The sequence below is a fragment of the Diorhabda carinulata genome, chromosome 7 (genome assembly GCF_026250575.1).
Source record: "Diorhabda carinulata isolate Delta chromosome 7, icDioCari1.1, whole genome shotgun sequence".
NCBI lineage: Eukaryota > Metazoa > Arthropoda > Insecta > Coleoptera > Chrysomelidae > Diorhabda > Diorhabda carinulata.
In genome coordinates, this window is record NC_079466.1 from 15,096,283 (window position 1) to 15,116,207 (window position 19,925).

Below are 19,925 nucleotides of genomic sequence, written 5' to 3' on the forward strand. Positions count from 1 at the left end.
AGTAGTTAGAATATAGTTACTTTAAGTATATTAATGATTATGAAGAAGAAAATCGAATTTGCAGGTCGGGTACCACGTTTGGAAGTATTATCAGACTCCGTGGAAATCCTTCTTTATTTTAAATTGTGAAGAAGCGATAGTTAGTGAACTTGTGGCTTAAGGATGCTTCAATCTTGTTGTAATCAACGTCAAAAAGCAGTAAGTCGGATGAAAGGATGAAACTGTGTAGCTCAAGCTAAATTATTACACAAAAAAACTTTATAATAAATGAGATCATAGTCCATTTTATGCATAAGATGTTTGGTAACACACGTGACATATGATAGATGTCACTAGTGGCAGTTGACAGATGACAAGGGAAAGATGACACCAGTGAATTATGACAGGTATATTTTGAGGTGATAATTCGTGAATTATAAATATTTTGAAGTGTCAATTTCGTTATATAATAGCCACACCTGGTATATTATTTCGTGTATGCAGTTTAATAAAGCGTGTAGAAGATATAGGTGACGTTAGCAGGTCTTTCAATTTTACATACCAAAAACGTGAATAGTGTTTCTTTCGAAACGTCGATTTTGTAGAAGAATATTAATTTATAGCTACATCAATGTATCAATCGATGATTGAAATTATCTATTGAATCAGTACTCAATAATTTTATCAAAATTAGCTTTGTATTTATCACTATCATTCTATAACTAATATATTTAATATGAAAAGAAAATTAATTGCGTATTCTGCTACTAAATATTTTCATAAATATTTTGAAAATTCAATATTTAAAGATTTGGGACAATTTGGTTTAGTTTTTCTTTCAAAATATCCAGCGAATGCAGAGATTTATTGTCATTATCGAACAACATTCTTTTTCTTCAATTATTAAGGTTGTTTTTATTCAGATTAGGCTTCAAAATATATAAGTAAATTAGCATAATAATGGTCAGGTGTTATTTTGTCTTCTTCTAAATTATTAGTATATAAGGTATAACGGTGTACCTTAGTATTATCTACTGTGGCACATTGAGAGAAACATTCACTTGATATACTTTTCAAAATATACAAACATTTGCATTTCTAATGGAAAACAGTTTTTGATCTGCATCTAGAAATCGTGGCGCACACCTTGCAGATACCTTTTTCATATGTTGCAATCGACCCTCTCTAAAGCACGTATTTTCGAAGTAGTTACAATAAATTACTATCTCGGATGTTCAGAATTATCAGTGGTAAGTAAAATGGTCTGTTTTAAAGGCAGAGAACCGCTTACAAACCATTTCCTGTGATAGAGCAATATCAGAATAATGTTCACGTAACTTTTACTTGGTTTTGTAAATTGTTTTTCCGTGTAAACCATGGTTTACGTTATATGAGAATCAAAATCAATCGATGGGTCAGATTTATGTGAAATTTTACTAGATGGTATTCGAAAAGGTCAAATATATTACATTGAATTATTGAAACACTCGCCAATACTATCACGGCAAATGCTCTTCCGAACTGTCCAACATTATACCACCTAGAGCAGTATTTGCAAGACCTACTCGACGAGCAGATGTAGCTCATGAGCACCAAGTTCGCCTACAGACGCCCAGACTCTCAATTTATCTTTGAAGAAGTGCAAACCTGTGGAATCAACTACCGAAGCACTTATTTAACGAGCACTGCAGCCTGCAGGAGTTCAAGATCAATATCCACAGGCGCCACTCGACTTACTTGAGTGGAAAAGGGTTCACCCCCTTGTTCTTGCTTTTTACATAACAAAAAAGGTCATTTGATTCAAAGATCCAGGTCTAAATTCTTCTTGATTATGTTATCTATAGGGCTGCAACATAAATCGGAGAGCAATTGAATGTTATAAATTTAGTTTTTGATCTATTTATGTTTCTCGAGTTTCTTTAACATTATCCAGAAGTACCTTCAACCCTTAGAAAGAATACATAACAATGACAATGCGAATCTAAATCAAATATAATTAACTTTCAAGACTATCTTCAGATGAGTCCACATTGAACATCAACTCTACTTGTGTATCTACATCTTCGGTTTGAAAATCTCAAATTTTGATTATTGCTATTTGCTCCCAACATAATGACTTTTTAATAGACTCGAACGTAGTAAATCAAAGCTATTAGTTTGATTTCATCTATTGATTGATAGACAATGAAACAAGTCAAAATATCTTGATGATGATTACAGGATTTTCTACTTTCTAATTCTTATTTTAAACCTTCCGTGGCCCGAAATCATTTCTTAGTTCAATCTACGAGTCGTACAAAGTTTCTGTATATTTTCCATATTAGTTTGTGAATTATTGATTGTTGATTTATTTTGACGTGTCTTCTGCGTTGTGTGGAGCTAACAATTCAGTCTACAATCGGCTGTTTTGGGAAACGCCAACAATCATATTCGTATCTGAATCTATTACCTCTACCAATCTGAACGAAGATAGAATTGAGGTTGCTGCATGTTAGAATATCAATTAATATAGTAAAGAATAATATTTTTGTCACTTTAGAATTTTTCGAGAAGTTATTTTGAAAATATGAGCTTATTATTCCACTTAATACTTGGTTATAAACCAAATTTCATAAGTTTACTTCAACTAATGAAAATATTTCGTAGCAGATGGCACTGATTTATAAATATTATATTTTCTAGATATTTTTTAATGTCAAAACCTAAATTTTCAATTGTTCAAGTGAAATATTTTACTGGCCATCATTAAAATAAAATCAATAAAAGTTCAAAAACATGGAATTTAAAATAACTTATGAGGAACAGTTACCCTCGAAAGATGTTCCGAGTTTTCGATATCGTACAAAAATATTGGAAGAAACTAAAAACAAATTATAAAGAATTAATAAAGTGTATGTATATAAACTTGGAGATGTCTATGCATGCAGTTTAGTAGAATAGTACCTACTACTTTTGCAACATGAATAAATCCTTATAGATACATGGATTTAAGCGTACTATAGCTGCTCTTATAAACATGTCTCAAAAATATACAATAGAGTTGATATTAGAGGATAACGGCCAGTCCAACCGGTTGATCCATTTTCGCAGAAATTGTTGAAGAATTCTATTATCGTATTTGCTATGTCAATTTTCAACTACGCCCTTTGTTGGTGGATGTAAAGCTTAGAAAATACGCATTCTCGAGGCCACTTTTTTATATTTTTTCTCCTTGAAACAGTAATATAATCATCATTCCTGAGATATGGCCGACTGCGGTTTTTAATTGCTCACATGGTACCTGTCATCTTCTTCTTCAAGTACCATACACTTTGCAGCGTGTATGTTTTCTCTTGTCCAAAACTTTTAATCTATTATCTGAAGTCACCCATCAGCTGCACGACGAAAAAATTGTTACCGCACCCTGAATGCCACACCAGTCTCTTATATTGAATGTTTTTTACGCCCTGATCCTCTCCTTCCGTTGATCTTTCCCATTAGTATGAGCTTGGGAGTTAAAGTGTCCCAAATAAAATACTTTTCGTTGTTTAATTACCGTGATCAGTTTTCTTTCCACACCCGCTCTCCTCAGTACTTCTTCATTCGTCATGTGCTCGGTCCACGAGAAGTCTGCGCAACAGCCACATTTCCATTGCTTCTATTCTGTTTAAGGATCTCACTTTCAGGGACCACGTTTTCACACCATACAAAAGGATTGGCCAAATATAACATTTTATTAACCTCAATCTAAGGCTTCTCGGCGGATTAGGAACTTATTAAACTTTGTAAAAGCTGTTTTTGTAATTGCTATCCGAGTTTTAACATCCTCGTCGCAATCCCATTTTCCATTTAACATACATCCAAGGTATTTAAATCTATTGATTCTTTCTCTATGTTATTTCCATTGACAAGTAATTGAGCTTCGCCGTGTTGTTGTCTGCTAGTTTGGTTTTAAGCGCGTTTATTGTGAGTTCGTATTTGGTTCCAATTTCGTTGATAGAATTGACTTGCTCTTGTAGTTCGGCATACCTAATATTATTTATGAGAGTTCCATTTACTTTAATGCCTTTTTGATAGTATTTTAATGCCAGCTGAAAAATTCAATCTACGTATGCATCCCCGACGGACTCCGGACTCCCCTAAGTATCTGAAGGTGTTCCGTACATACAGCTTTTGTATGATCCTGATGTCTTTACTATCAATATCTACATCCTTTAGGATGTCAAACAGTAAGTCATGCCGAATGGAGTCAAACGCTTTTTGATAGTCTATAAAGCAAACCTGTCATCTACTTCAATTAATTATGTTCGGCTTTTAGATTTGTCACTGGTCCAAAATATGAAACTTCTTACGATGAAGAGCGGCATGAAAAAGTTGAGCAGCTCTCGTCGGTTCCATACTCGTATTAAGAACAAAACTTGGTTTCCCCTGAAAAAAACTACAAAGATAGATGGTAAATAGATGAAGGAGATAGATTTAGAGCTAATATAGTAGTCGTGGACACCTTATTGGTCGACAGCCTTCAGTTTACGTCTTTTTAATGTAGGAACAAATATGTGAGTTACCAAACCCTGTCTCACATCTCTTAGAATCATGCTGTTGCACTTCTAGATTTATTTACTATAGGCCAGTGAAAAGGGGTATGAAGAATCTTACCCCTTAAGGGGAGTGCGACCTCTCCAAATACGCGTCATACTTATTTTTTGAGGTAATTTCAGAATATCTCAGAAAATCATTGCCTTATCAAAAAAAAAAAATGTATATTCAGAAAGGGCACAAAATTTTACAAAAAAAAGGTGAGTACAACAATTTCGCCAAATTGCACCGTATTCCTGAAAAAATTTTTTCAACCAGCGCGGGGAATAAAAATCCATAACTCCCGATAGAAATGTACGATTTTGACGAATCTTAAGTCATTTTGAAGATAAATATTTCAGCTTTCTATTGACATATTATCATCTCTCTTACGCATAGTGAGTAGCAGCAAAAATGCAGCTTAAGCCCTCATTACACTACTATTTCTAGCTGCGTTAAATAATGCTCGAGATCACTGAAATCGTGTCTCTATCTTTGTAGCGAGTAAAATTAAGAGTTGAGGAGTATCTAATTGTTAAATTCCATAGCATTTAGTCGGTACCAGTAATGCTGGTTTCAAATACGATTATTTTCGAAAGTTCGCTTTTTTTGGGTTATAAAATCTTGATAGAGTTGATAACTTCAAATGTTGATATCTCAGGAATAAGCGCACGTATTAACATGAATCAAAGTGGAATCTGGAGGAGAATATCTACTCTTTTTGAGAGGCTTTATAAAAATGCGCTTACATGCAGGGATTTTAAATAAAACTCAGTCAATCTTGTTGTAGCTGAAAACATAGCTCTGTCGACGTTTACTCGCATTGCATCATATCCGGGGGAGAATTCAATACACCGAAAAGAACTATTCAGCAATGTAACTGGGAGGAACGCACTCAAATTCTTATACTTGTACATTGTCGGCCGGAGACCTAGTCCGAGCGGCAGTTGGCGGACCGCTGTACGTGGCGTGTCTGTGTGTGCGCCGGCCGGTTGCGCAGTGGGCGGTCTGCTATAGTGCCAGCAGTAGCACTATGTAAACACGACGCTCAGTCGACAGTTATTGCTGGTTCAAATCGAAGTTTCTGAAGTTTCCAGTACATGGTTTTGTGCAAAAATGGTGAGTCTAATTTTATGTATAATGAAAATCATGAGATTTCTAGTTTGACAATTATATTGGAAATTTCTTAGAGATTATACCCCAAAAATACGTTTTTGTCATTTTAGGGGGGTAGTACCCCCCTAAGAGGGTGGTAAGATTGTTGGTGATGATTTGGCACACTGTGACGACCACAAAGCAAATAAAAATCGTAGGAGCAATTCAAGTTGAACTTTTGGGAGAAAAATTGCTCTATTTACTAGCCTACTACGACTCTTTTTGTAGCTGAATGATGATTGTTATTTACAAAAACTAAATAGCTAAAGGTATATCTGGTACGTATACACTTTTTATACCTTAGTTGAGGTACAATTTATAATACAAGTTAAACTTACAAAAGCTTTTGTCTGAAGCAATATTCAATATATTGAACAAAAGTTGAAGCAAACTGTTTAAATCTGTCTATTACTCACAAGCTAAAGTAACAGTAGCCACTTCTTTTTTTCTACTGTTTCAATTTAGTGTGTCGAGTATGACATCAATTTGATGGAGTGTACTCAGTCCAAGTATATACACTATTTTACAAATAAAAAGCGCAATCTTAACATTTACAAATTTACAAAATAATACTATGACAATGTTGCCCAAATAAAAAAATTCGAGGCATTGAACTTAGTCCAAAAATAAATGCCTGGGGAATTGGAGTCATCCAGAAGTTTCTGGAACGTGTGAAAGTTTGAGTTTTCATCACGAGGGTAATCTGAAGAGCCTCCTAGAACTGGAGGCGCTGTTAGTTTATTTACCTAACTCAAATTAAGTACAAGGGGATGTGCAAACGGTTACCATCCCTCCTATATAAATAGACATTTTCAGGCATACTTAAAAACTGGAAAACCAACACAAACGTGAGAGATGGTAAAAAAGGAGACAAGCCCATATATGTCGGCCAATATATCATCATTTTTCAAACAGAAATCATAGCTATGATACAGGGTGTCCCACGACGAGTTAAAACTATCTATATATGACAGTAAAATTAATGAAAATTCCTACAATTGGGTTTTTGGATACGGTCTTTTTAACTAAAATATTTTCAAAGATGATCGACCTCTGGTTCTACCGGAAGTCGACTGTAACTTTGTTATTTAAATAGAGCACCCTGTATATCAATACATTTTTGAGTTCTACGTAAAATTTTATACTTTTGTCTGAAAATTTTTTTCTAAAAATGCGTAATTTTTGGATTATTAATTTTTTCGTAAAAAGTTTGAGCGTTGCAGACCCTTATAAATTATTTTTTCACGAGGATCTCTTGAAGATATGTTAGGTTACTTTTAGCAATATCAGACATATTTGAATCTATGTTGAAAAATTTTTCATTTTATACAGGAGGAGTATAAAAAGTGTACAAACTTTAACTTTATAAATATCAAATTTCTTTATTTTTTTAAAACCACCCGGTTTTTTCTATTTAAATGAATTCAGGGGTAAAAGATGAGGCAAATTCATGTATACTTTCCTATACCTAAATCTCACCGTTATCCAGATATTAAATGTATTTTGTAAATTTTAAGAGATTTCAAGAAATTTGATATTTATGAAGTTAAACTTTGAGCACTTTTCATTCGCACTCTGTATAAAATGAAAAATTTTTCAACGTAGATTCAAATACATCTGACCTTGCTAAAAGCAACGGAATAGAAACCATTTTCATATCTTTAAGAGTATCCTCGTAAAAAAATAATTTATAAGGGTCTGCAAAGGTCAATTTTTTTACAAAAAAGTTACTGCACGTCAATGATAAATAAACAGGTTGTGAGAGAAGTTATATTCCTGGAAAATCAAACGGCACCATGGTTGAATAAGCCCCAGAAGGTCAAGTCTTATTTAATCAGGGAGTATAAGATATAATGTTAACGAACGGCAATATCCATAATAGGCTTGGAATCTTCTGGTGATATTTCATCAACCTTTATTGATAAATTAGTTAGAGTAGAAAATGATTGTCACACAATTCACGCCAAATTTGTCATGATCGTAAATTTGTTAAGATAATAGTAGACGAAAGGCAATACTTAAAAAAACAGGAGAAAATGAATCTAGCAGAAAAGAGCGTATTCAGGTTTCTCTAGAAAGTGGAAGAAATTTCCGCATTTATGTGGTGGCACCCGTATTCCTTGGCCAGAATACGCGTTGAGAACGCTATGTTTCGCACTTGGACGGTTTGTTGGCTTCAAAACTTGAAAGTTCCAGAATAGCGACTTTTAAGACTTGATTTTAACAAGAGAGTGCACCAGTCATACGATAAATGACTCCATGGTGGTTGTAAAACAGATATTCTCATACAGGCTGATTTCGAAAAGTGGTGAGGCCAAATTTGACGCATTTTGACTTGTTTTGTAGAGATATCTCAAATATAATTTCTACAGTAATATTTTGGAGAATATCAATTACATCAAGAAGAATATCTATGGGGAAATGGTAGCAATTACATCATCATTATTAAAGAGAATTTGCAATAATTTCATCTTATGGTTAGAGGAGTGCCGTCGAATAGAAGGTCATTATTTAGATGGTGTTATTTTTAAAAAATAAACCTCAGTTGTAATTTCACAATTCCTTTTTTTATTTTAGCTGCACCTTTTGTATTTATTTTCTAATATATGTTTTAATATGCAAGTTTTATTGCGTTACCCTGTATTAATGTACCTAGTACTGGATACAAACATGAACAATTATTGATGTTTAAAAAAAGTCACGAAAATCGATGAAAAAGGGTTAACTTCAATACAATCATAGAAAAAAATTGTTTAATACTGATAATTATACAAATTGTCAAAAAAGAGTTATATTAGGTTTTGAAATTAAAAAAAGTTTTTTCACAATAAATAGAAACCAAAACTTTTTGTTCTTTTTCTCAATTTTCAGGTACACATTGTAATAAATTAAGTCTAAAGCTAATTTTGTTTATTTATTGAGATACGTTATCGTCGTATGAAGTGTCTGTTAACGATAAATCTTCTGTATAATAATTATTGAAATGCTGTAAAATAAAATGAAACCATATCATTACAGAAATCTTGTTGTGTAATATCTCAAAATCGATTTTAATAAAAATTTACCTGTTCTGCAATTTTACATAAATATTCGGCCATCGATTTACCGGTTTGTTTAACCAAACTATAGAAAATTCCTTCAGGATTCTGAAGCAGAATATGGGGATGATTGAATTCGATAGCTGATCCTGCATCCATGACTAAAACCTTATCGGAATCCATAACTGTATGTAATCTATAGATAAAAATTACCTATTACAGCAAATGAAACAGAAAAATATTTATTGACATAAACTCTCGTTCAATTCCGATTAATGACATCGAAATTTGAATTGAATTTGAAAAAAAACTGAGGTATGATTTTTATTTTGAAAATTCGTTTTCCTCTCTATAAAATTTGACGCCGTTCTCTACTTTTTGAGAAAACTCTAGTTTCTGATCTTTCTTTGGACTAACGTTTAGTTTATTTCTACTATCTGAATTATTTTTATGTATTTTAGTACATAGACATTATGAGCATAAGAATAAAATAAAATATTTATACAAGGTTTTTCGAAAAACCCTCTAGGATAGATAGAAAACTGAAAAATATTTGGGTTTTACTCAGTGAAAATTTTCCGTAACGCCATCCGTATTGAAGATAAAGGACGTTGAAAAAAAAAACTTTTTTTCACGATTTTACCGTAACCACTGGCAACAATGTATTGAAATTTTATACGAATATATTTTGGAAGCTGAGACATGCAATGAATTTGTTTTTATGTCGCACTTTCATAAAGGGCGCTAGTTACAAGGTTTGAAACCTTGTTATTTGTTAAATTAGATATTGTTAATCAAAATGTACTCGAATTTTGAATATACTGACATGTATTAACCTTAGGCGAGTGTTTAGGAAAGTCTAGTGCAGTTGTTGCACGTTATACATATAAGTTTCCTCCAAGAAACTTACCGAGTAAAAATACATTTAGATCCATTGAACTATATTGTCGAGAAACTTGGAATGTGGTAGGTCAAGAACCATTTATAAAAAAAAATATTATTTTAAATTTATTCGATAAAATTCCAGAAGTGTGCGTAATGAATGTGGTGAGACAAACAAATACGTCTTCAAGTACTTGAAGGATACTTAAAGGTCACCAGCTACATCTTTATCATTACAGATAAGTCGACGAGCTCTTGCCAGATGATCTACCGGTTAGATTGAATTTTTGTCACACATATTACTCATTTCCAACTTTCATTTCTTAAAGCTTAGCCCTCTTTATCAAAAAACTAATTTCTAACACAATTCAAGTTTCAAAAAATCAAGTATACTTTTCCAAAAAACCCATTTCTTTGTATTAAAAACTGTCTTTTATGTGGCAAATATGAAAAAAAAGTTAATGGAAAAAGTTGTTTAGAATCAGTATCTAGAACCATGTACCAAATATTAGTTGGCATGTTACTACTTATTTAACACTCAATTGGTAATAATTATACTAATCCCCCTCCTATATCTGATTATCAAAATAAAAAAATCGTGTTGGAAGGACTTCACCGTATTCGTTTGGTAACAACGAAGAACTTCCATGTGTCTAAGTGCCGTTACTACTTATTGAAAACATTAAGAGTTTTGTTAAATAATATTGCCCCATTAATCTGAATTCCTTCAATTTCTGCTTAAGCATAAATATTTTGGAAGTTGAGAATAGTTTGGTCTCATCCTTCGTGGACTCTTATCTGCCTAATCAAGAATCCTGGCGATTTACCTCCCCATTTTATTTGAACGTATATCCATCAGTAAACTGAATGTTCCCTATTAGAATGTTGTTCATGTCAATTTGATCCTTAATTTCTTCACAAAATTGCAGTCATCTACCAAGATCATCTTCTGGAGGACTATTAATTTTAATATTATTACATATATATTCTGGTCAAAAAAATTAGTCTTGGAATTGTTGAATTTATTCCAAATTAGAGACTCACATTTTATGTTACTTACCTGTGAGCAATTGTTAGCACTGTGCAATTTTCGAATTTATTTCTAATAGTAGACTGTATCAAAGCATCTGTATTAGGATCGACATTAGCTGTAGCTTCATCTAATACTAAAATTTTATTTTTTCTTAGTATAGCTCGAGCTAAACAAACCAACTGCCGTTGTCCCAAGCTAAGATTTGATCCACCTTCTCCTATTTTACTCTCCAACCCCAATTGCATCTCAGATACAACGTCTGTAAAAACATATGTATAAATATGTGTTAGTCAGGTAGTAATTTGTGAAACTGGAGTAGGTCCTTTCAAGAAAATATGGCATAGGGTTGAATCTCATTCTCTTATCATCCAAAAAATAAGAAAAAGTGAATAATGGACACAAATTATAGCAGAATTATTAAACGTACATTTTTACCCGAAATAACAGATAATTTCGCTTGAAAAGAGATATTAGAGTAAGTTTTAACTCTATTAGTAGGTTCAGGACATACTAATTTTTAATTCGGCCAATGGATTATCTCCAATCAATTGTTAAGGTCGATGTCTATGTCTTTATTAATCCTTTATTTGCTATAAATGCGGACCGCAACACACGAATCACAAAAATATTCATGCACGCGTTAGTGACAAGTCTCAACAAGCTTTATATGAGTTTTAAGTTGCAACTTGCTACTTTGATCCATTTTATTATGGTAGAGCTCGAACGACCATTCAGTCAAGTTGCTTTATAAAATGTCTCAAATTTAGTTTCACGTTATTATAATGTTTTAAACTGAAGAAGGATTAACATCGATGGAATCGAAAACAGCTGTTTACGGTGACTTGCATCATTTTCAACACTTAAATATTAGTTATATCTCTGGGGAAGAGAAGAAGAAACAGAAGAAGAAAGAGAAGAAATTTTAGTATGTCCAAAACAAGCAGCATTTTAATATGACAAAAGTAGCATCGAGTAGAATGTTGTCAGCAATTTTAACGGGTGAGGAAATTATAGTCTTCTACTACATCATCCGACATCCAAAAGAGATTCCATGGTGTAGCATCTGAAAGATGAGCTCGTGCCAAAAAAGCAAAGGTCACAAAAGCACCAAAAAAGTGATGGCTACAATATTTTGGGGCTTGATCGACACGATATAATACTCGTAACTTACTAAGACTGTTGCCCTGATCTGACCAAGTCCGTCAATTTTGTGTTTGCAAAGGTGAAGACCGAGTTAAGAGGTGAAAGATTGAACAGGAATTATTGTACAATTCTTTGAAATTACTTATCTAAATTAAATTGCTTCTGAATAAATAAAATAATAGAAAATTCTTGTATTGAAATGACATTGTCCAAAATATTGTTTCTAAAAATTAACATGAAATTTATTCATGATTCATACAAAAATAAGAGGTTTCACCTTTAAGAGCGACATCATCCAGAGCTCTCCACAAATCAGAGTCTTCATATTCATCCATAGGATCTAGATTTGATCTAATCGTTCCAGAAAATAATACAGGAACTTGAGGTATGATTGCTATCTTTGATCGCATGCTTTTCAAAGGTATATCGGAGGTACAAATCCCATCTATGAGAATTTTTCCTTCAATATCGGCCAATCTGTAAAATAATTTGATTCGGTGCAAAATTGGTTTTTAAGAGAAGTTTTTCAAACGAAGTTTTAAGTGAAATAACTCTAATAATCTGAAAAAATATCAACGAAAGTTGTAGGCAACGACATGTTCCGTATCCCGCCAATAGCAAACGAATCATTAGATAAAACACCCTAGAATCCAAAATCTCGTCTATCGAAATTCCATTGTGACGAAGCGCTTTATCATAATTCAAGATTCGGAATATTTCAGCCTATAAAGTTCTAAAGTTACTCTTTGGATCTAACGTCAAAACTCTTCGTGGTTGATTTCCAAAGAAAAAATCAATAAGCATTTGATTTTCTCATTCTTACTTTTTTAGGTTTAGGCAGTCTGACCTACGTTATTCCATTATCTGACATTTTGTTTCCGGGTAGTAATAAAAAATCCAGTTTTTGTTTTCAATTATGTTAGTTTTCTGATCGTGAATCGATAAGATATCAGATAATCATCGGCTCTCAACTTTCTGGAATAGATTTAAAATACCAAAACACCTGATCTCTAGTTAAAACACTCTCTACGTAGTCTTTTGTCGTTGTACTGTGTCCAAGTTTGAATCAAAACACATACCAAACGTCAATCACTATAATCACTTGATATCTACGTATTTTTAGCTTATCTTCAATACATTAGAGACGAATGTACTCACCTAAACAGTGCCGAGATTAACGTAGATTTACCTGCTCCTGTTCTACCAACGATTCCCACTTTTTCCTTGGGTTTAATTTTGAAAGTGAGGTTGTTCAATACGTATGGTAAATTTGTAGCATATCTCAAGTAAACCGATTGAAATTCTAGCATTCCATGTTCTGGCCATTTTTTCGGCGGTTCTTTTTGCTTTCCATGTATTTCTTGTTTAATTTCAATATATTCGAGTACTCTCTCAACCGACATCATGGAGTTATCCAATTCGCTCCATTGACGCATACCCCATTGGAACATTCCCGTTAAGCTGATAGCCTGAGTGATAGCTAGACCTACGTTTCCTCCATAATCTACAACACATAATTTGATAAATCATGTAGCAAATAAGCTTCATGGTAAATAATGACGTTTAACTAGAATTTACTTACTATTTTGGGTGACGAAGAAGCTAAACGTGACTACGGCTATGTAAACAACGCACAACAGATCCAACCAAAATCCAAAAGTTCTATTACAACATATAAACAAGTAATAGGCCGAGCTATGAAGGTCTTGATGTTCATCGAACTCGGTTCTCAAAATTTCTTGAGCTTGGAAAGCTCTTACTGTCGTAATACCTTGCAAAGAAGCATGAATGTGCGAAAAAACAGGACTTCGAGCTGAAGAAAAATGATAAATCGATTTAGTTAAACTAATAGGATGATGATCCCAGAAGTAACTGGACCAACAAAGAAAACACAAAAATTTTGGCTCAGCGAATAAGAATCGTCAAGCTCCTCAAAAGAACTATTAACGACATCACCACCGAACCATTGTTTTCAGTCTGGGAATAGAAAATAATGCGAGGGGGCTAAATCTGACAAATAGGTTGCATTAGGTATCAATTCAAGCTCCAATTCATTTATTTTGGCCATTGCAATAACGGATGTGTGAGCTGGTGTATTGCTTTGATAAAATAACACTTTCTCCTTGGCCAAATGCGGCCGTTTTCGCTTGATTTCTTCGCTCAAACGTTCACTCAAAAATTTCGCATAATACTACAATGAAAATTATCCTATGCGCATTCCAAAAAATCAACGCCATAATCTTGCCTGCAGATGGAACGGTCTCTACCTTTTTTGTAGCCGGTTCTCCCTTTTCAGTTCATTGTTTTAATTGCTCTTTTGTTTGGTTATGAAACGGCGCAAAAATTTCTGTGAAACATTGTCAAACATTCGATGGGAATATATTCACGACGCTGTTTTTGTTCCATTGTGAGCAAACGTGGCATTCATCTTGCGGACAGCTTTTTCGTGTCCAAATTTTGAATTAATATGCGATGTACCGCATATTTTGAAATGCTTACTGTGTCTGCTAGCTCGCACACGTTCAGTCGACGATCATCCAGTACCGCTTTGTGAATTCTCTTCAGCTGTCACCTGGTCGACCACTGCGATGCTGGTCTTCGCAGGTCGTACGGCCTCGTTTAAACTCTGCTACCCAATATATTACTGTTAATAATGAAGAAACAGTCTCGTCCAAAGTAGAATCTAGTCCAGCTTTCATATTGGTTGGGCTCAGGCCTTTCAAATCAAAAGTATTGTATCACATAACGATGACCAATTTTTTCAAAGTTTAAAAATTCACTGGAAACTATTGATGGCTGCCAAACAAACCCCTAAACAACTTGAGCTCTTGAAACTTGAAACATATGCTGTATATATTATGTATTTTCTAATACAGTGGTATTTTTCAAGCAACTAGCGCTATCTCTAGCTCAGTCCAGGCACTTCTGGAACCATCCTCTTACGTCTTTTATTTTCGTATGAAAACGTACTGATCTGTTACCACCTGATGAGAAAGGTAGAAGGGTCCCTAAGTAATGGAAAGGCTAGCCTGGTACCATGTCTTGATATTGATGGAATTTTTGAAAACATTCTTTCAGAGTCATATGCCGTAATGTTCGTCTTATGTCCACCGAACAAAACAGCGAAGTTATGGGAACGACGTCGGCTAGAGGTTGCCCACACTGCGAAGTTTTGTCTTCAACCTAGTGATGTATATATTCAGACCTAAGCTGAAGACTTTTATTTAAAGCCAAAATCCTTTTTGGATGTAGAGCGGTGTCATACAGAAGGGATAAAGATTAACTCAAAAAAGACCAAGTTCTTCTTTTCACCGGAAGGTGCACTACCCACAATAATAACAATGACAGACATGACTCTTGTAGATTCCACAACAATGAGGTATCTAGACGTAATTTTGGATCCAAACTAGTATGAACACTACGATGATAAAGAAAGATACACGAGCGCTTTGTGTATGCAGAAGGAATTTTGGGTGGACTTGGGCCTTTTCACTAAAGATCCTTCACTGGATGTACACTTCGATATGAGACGGTCTACCTATGCGTACGGATCCAAAAACACCTTTGAATCTCTATTGGGATCTTAAGATACAATTTAAAGCTAAGAGGACGGCGTAAAGGATGTATATCTTTATAGAATGGAAGCTGAAGTATCTGACCGTTTGAAAATCTGGTCAAAAGCTCTATATGAATGTCTCATTTTGACATCTCTCTTGACTGTTAATAATAAGTTTGTAAGTACACATAACTGACAAAGAACAGTGCACGGGAGACACAAAAAAATTAATGGTGCCCCCTGGTACACAGAGAGAGACAAGTAAGAGTCAAGAGGCAGCTTAAGCAGCAGAGTTGCTGTTAAAGTCAAACCAGCCGAACTTGTGGTCTATAACTTAATTGCGTTTTTTTTTTAAATTTAAAGTTTATTTTGGAAAAACATGTACAATAGTATAATTCAAAGTATTACCCATCTGAAGCTATGAACTTTTCCTATCTTTCTAGCAATTTGTGGATCCCATCCCAGAAGAACTGCGCCGGCTTAGCAGCCAGTAACGAATCAAGTCAATTTTTGATATCTTGCTCTGATGTAAACCGTTTTCCAGTGAGGGCATTCTGCATCGACCAGAACAAATGGTAGTCAGAAGGGGCAAGGTCTGGTTTATAAGGCGGGTGAGGTAAAACTTCCCATCCACTGTTTTCCAAATACTTCTTAATCGGAATAGCAGCGTGGGACCGAGCGTTATCATGATGGAAATTTATTGCCTCGTGTCTAGTCGCATATTCCGAGCGTTTTTCGGCTACTGCTCTCTTCAAACGGATCAATTGTGATCGGTAGCGTTCACCATTGATGGTTTCACCCGGATTTTGCAGCTCATAATACAGCACACACTTCCGATCCCACCAAATAGAGAGCATTACCTTCGCTCCAAGGATATTCGGCTTTGTCGTTGAATTCGCCAGATTTCACATATGATTTTGTACGCTTGGGGTTTTTGTAATGGATCCATTTTTCATTACCAGTAACAATCCGATGCAAAAATAACTTCCTAACTTCCTTCTGTGGCGTTCTAGCAGCATTTTGGACATGCAAAACCGCCTTTCGACGTCTCTCGGCTTGAGTTCATGTGGAACCCAATTTCCTTGCTTTTGAATATATCCAGCTGATACCCAAAGATTCTGCGAGCTCTTCTTGTATTTGGCAACAGTTTTCATCGAGTAACGCTTCCAGTTCTTCATCTTCAAACTTTTTTGGCTGCCCAGGACGTTCATCGTCTTCCAAGCCAAAATCACCACTTTTAAATCGTGTAAACCACTTTTGGCACGTTCGCTCAGCTAGAGCATGTTCACCATAAACTATCTCAACCTTGGTTGAGGTAGTTACGATGACAGGTAAGTTTCCGTGCAAATGATTTGGAAAAATTATTTGGAAACGTGACAAGAAAATACTGAATTTGTTTAGATTTTGAGTCAGTATGAAGCATAATTTTTCTGGCAATTATTCTTTCAAACGAACAACGAATCCCATCTTCGTAAAACATATCCACTATTATAAGCTCAGTAGAGAGTAATAAATATATTTATACTTACTTGTTGCTTCCATTCTTTTCAAGTTTCGACTTGAAGAAACATAGACAATTTTGAATAGGTAAAATATCAACCCTATAACTATTGTTGATATCAATATCCAAGGATTCACTGTACCAATAACAATATTAACTGCCAATACATTCAAAGCAATCTAAAAATAAAATACTATCGATAATAACTATTATTTCTTTAAGAATAAGCGGATTGATTGATTTTGAAATGAGCCGTTGAAGATTTTATTTAATTAATACCTAGTTTTATTCAGTTTTTTGCAAGGTATGACACTCAATTGACGTGTTAATGAGAACTTTTTCCATTAAAATTCAGCAAACAATTGTCTGCAACACGAGAATGAGTCCACAACTCCGTAACTTTTTAATGTTTCCAGTGTCTTAATATTATTCAACCACCAGCGTTCTCAGTAGTCTGTTGAGCTAGTAGATTACTCAAATGGTTCAAAAGTGGAAATTATACAGCCGCAGCAATAGCCTATCACCTATGTAGTCTCTAATATACAGAAGTGTATTTCTCCATCAATTTGTTATATTTTTTTTATCGAACGTAACGAGCACACGTAATCTCTATATCTATCTTATTATCCAGATGGGGCTCCAAATCGATTATTAAGCGAACTGATTTTGAAAGTGCGCATGCTATGGGTATAAAGCTAAATTAATCAACACCCTTATCTATCCTGACTGCTGAGGTGTAATATTTCAATATTATATCAGTTTTGTTCCAGTTTTTGTTTGGATACTTTTCCTTTTGTATTTGTACTAATTGAACTTATTGGAACAAATCCATAATAACATTCGAGTGTGAGGCCTGTTTAATTATGAATAAAAGCTATATCAATCTAGAAGGAATTAGAAGAAGAGTTAAAATGAGAAATAAAGTTGAAAAAGATGAACTGGAATTAGACTTCAAAATAAACAAAAGATACATATACAAAAGTCTGCGTATTAGTATCATGTGAAATGCGGATTATTTATTAACAGTAAAGACAAAATTACAAAAAAAATCTTAAACAGGATTTTATTATTTTTAGTTTATACAGCTCAAATAGTTCTATATACGATATATCCAAAATACTTTATAAGAATACAGTTACCTGGATGGTATCCACTAAAACGTTTGGTAACGTTTCGTCAATGCAACCCATATCTTTCGAAAATCTATTAAGGATCCTTCCAGATGAATTGGTATTGAAAAAAAGCATTGTACCATTGCATATTTTAGTAAACATTGTGTTATGCATCCTTATCGATGCTTTCATGCATACTTTGAAGAAGGTAATTGACCTAAAAACGAAATAACACATTCGATTCTTTCTCATTTCTAAATTTCTAAACATATACACCATGTTTCTCAACGGTTATGAAATTTTTTTCTGTGAATTACTTGAAAATTCTATTCCTCAAATGTTCATAAAAACTTTCATTCACGTTCTAGTACTCACTGGATTTTTTTCTTCTATATTTAATTGCCAAGGATTAATCTTATTTTTTTAAAAAAATAAACCTCAATATTTATTATAAGACAAAGAAATTATAGACACATGAACTTAAAAAAACTTTGATGAATGGAATATAGAGTTTATAATATAACATAGACAAAATTATTAAACAGTTTTACAAGAAGAATCTGAATATTTTGACACCACATTAAGGGTAAAACAGAAATTTAGAGTTCACTATTATTCGCATTTTATATCGCATTGTATATTTTTCCAAATTAAATATCAGACCAAGAAAATATTCTGTACTGAAGGCAATTTAAAATGCTTTAATGTTAAATTGATGCTTGAAGAAAATTAAACTTTATTATTAACATAAATATGGTTATTTACAATTTAAAACCTGACACTTAATTTCTTAATAATTGGTATGACGTCCTCTGGCCCCAACAACATCTCTGTTACGGTTAGGCATAGATCTAATCGACTGAGCTATTATTTCTTAAGGGATGTTAAGCAATTCTTCTTCTACAGCAACAATAACCTCTGGGATCGAGTTTGTACTGAGAGAACTAGCTCGAATTCTTCATTTTAGATCATCCCATTAATGTTTTATCGGTTTTAGCTCAGGACTGTATGTTGGCTTCTCCATAACCTAAAAACTGAATTCTGCAATGTAATCTTGCACGATTCTAGCGGTGTGCAGCCTTGCATTGTCATGCATAAAAGTAAAGTGATCTCCAATGTAGTCGATGTAAGGCTAACCTCTTCTTCCGTGAACATTTTTGCTCCTAAGAATGAACACAGTCGGTTCGAGCCCCTATAGAAATTGCACCTCAGATTATGCAAAAGCCACCTCCAAAATCACTACGTATTTCAAAGCAGAACTGATACTTTTTGTTCCAACGTTAAAATCAGATGATCCTGTACACATCGCAGGCGTGCTTACCAAGGATTCGTTCCAAATATTCAAATCCTAATTTATATATTGAAATTATCTACTATATCTGTTTGTTGTTAGTTTTTTATTACAAAATATCAATCAATTGTTTTTGTTTTCTGAAATATTCAATCCTAAAATTGATTTTAATCTTAATTAGTATTTTCTCAAAATTTTTCAGCCATGAGGTTGAAGCAATTTTTCTAATCATTCAATTAGATTGATTTCTAGTTTTTTCCATAAAGTTTAAACTTTTTATAAATTAGCAGTATATTATTTTCTTCAATATTGACCTTATTTAAATGAATTTCCACCTTTTTTTTTCACATTTCAGATTATGAAATAATTTCAATCAACAAAATTTACGTTATATAACTGTCACTGTGAAATTTATATTTTATGAAGTACCTACCTGAGAATAGTTACGACTATAACTGCACCTATTATGCAACTATATATTATTATACAATTATTTGTATTGAGAAATCCGGGATTGAATGGTTTCGCGTATCGTATAGAATAAATGAAAAAATCATCGAAATTTTGTTCCATAAGCACATCATCTTCGACTGCTCTAAGTAACGACTTGTTACCCTTTTCTTCCAAATATTTAGTTTGCTCCAAATTCACCCTGAAATTTGAAATCATCTGTTAATTAAA

General features: G+C 33.6%; 1 protein-coding gene across 2 annotated transcripts in view; it reads right to left on the bottom strand.

Annotated features, from left to right (window-relative positions):
- Nucleotides 1-19,925, bottom strand: part of LOC130896740 (probable multidrug resistance-associated protein lethal(2)03659) — a 56,285-nt gene that overhangs the window by 377 nt on the left and 35,983 nt on the right. Inside the window, exons 8-16 of one of the 2 annotated variants that reach the window (XM_057805030.1) lie at nucleotides 19,678-19,896; nucleotides 17,981-18,170; nucleotides 16,870-17,020; nucleotides 13,367-13,597; nucleotides 12,943-13,288; nucleotides 12,062-12,261; nucleotides 10,669-10,900; nucleotides 8,754-8,922; nucleotides 8,239-8,674 (exon numbers count right to left, since the gene is read on the bottom strand). In XM_057805030.1, the coding sequence (XP_057661013.1) occupies nucleotides 8,603-8,674; nucleotides 8,754-8,922; nucleotides 10,669-10,900; nucleotides 12,062-12,261; nucleotides 12,943-13,288; nucleotides 13,367-13,597; nucleotides 16,870-17,020; nucleotides 17,981-18,170; nucleotides 19,678-19,896 (1,810 nt within the window). In that variant the 3' untranslated portion in view covers nucleotides 8,239-8,602. Of the gene's footprint in view, nucleotides 1-8,238; nucleotides 8,675-8,753; nucleotides 8,923-10,668; nucleotides 10,901-12,061; nucleotides 12,262-12,942; nucleotides 13,289-13,366; nucleotides 13,598-16,869; nucleotides 17,021-17,980; nucleotides 18,171-19,677; nucleotides 19,897-19,925 lie in introns of those variants that run through there. The other variant, XM_057805031.1, reaches the window with a different exon arrangement.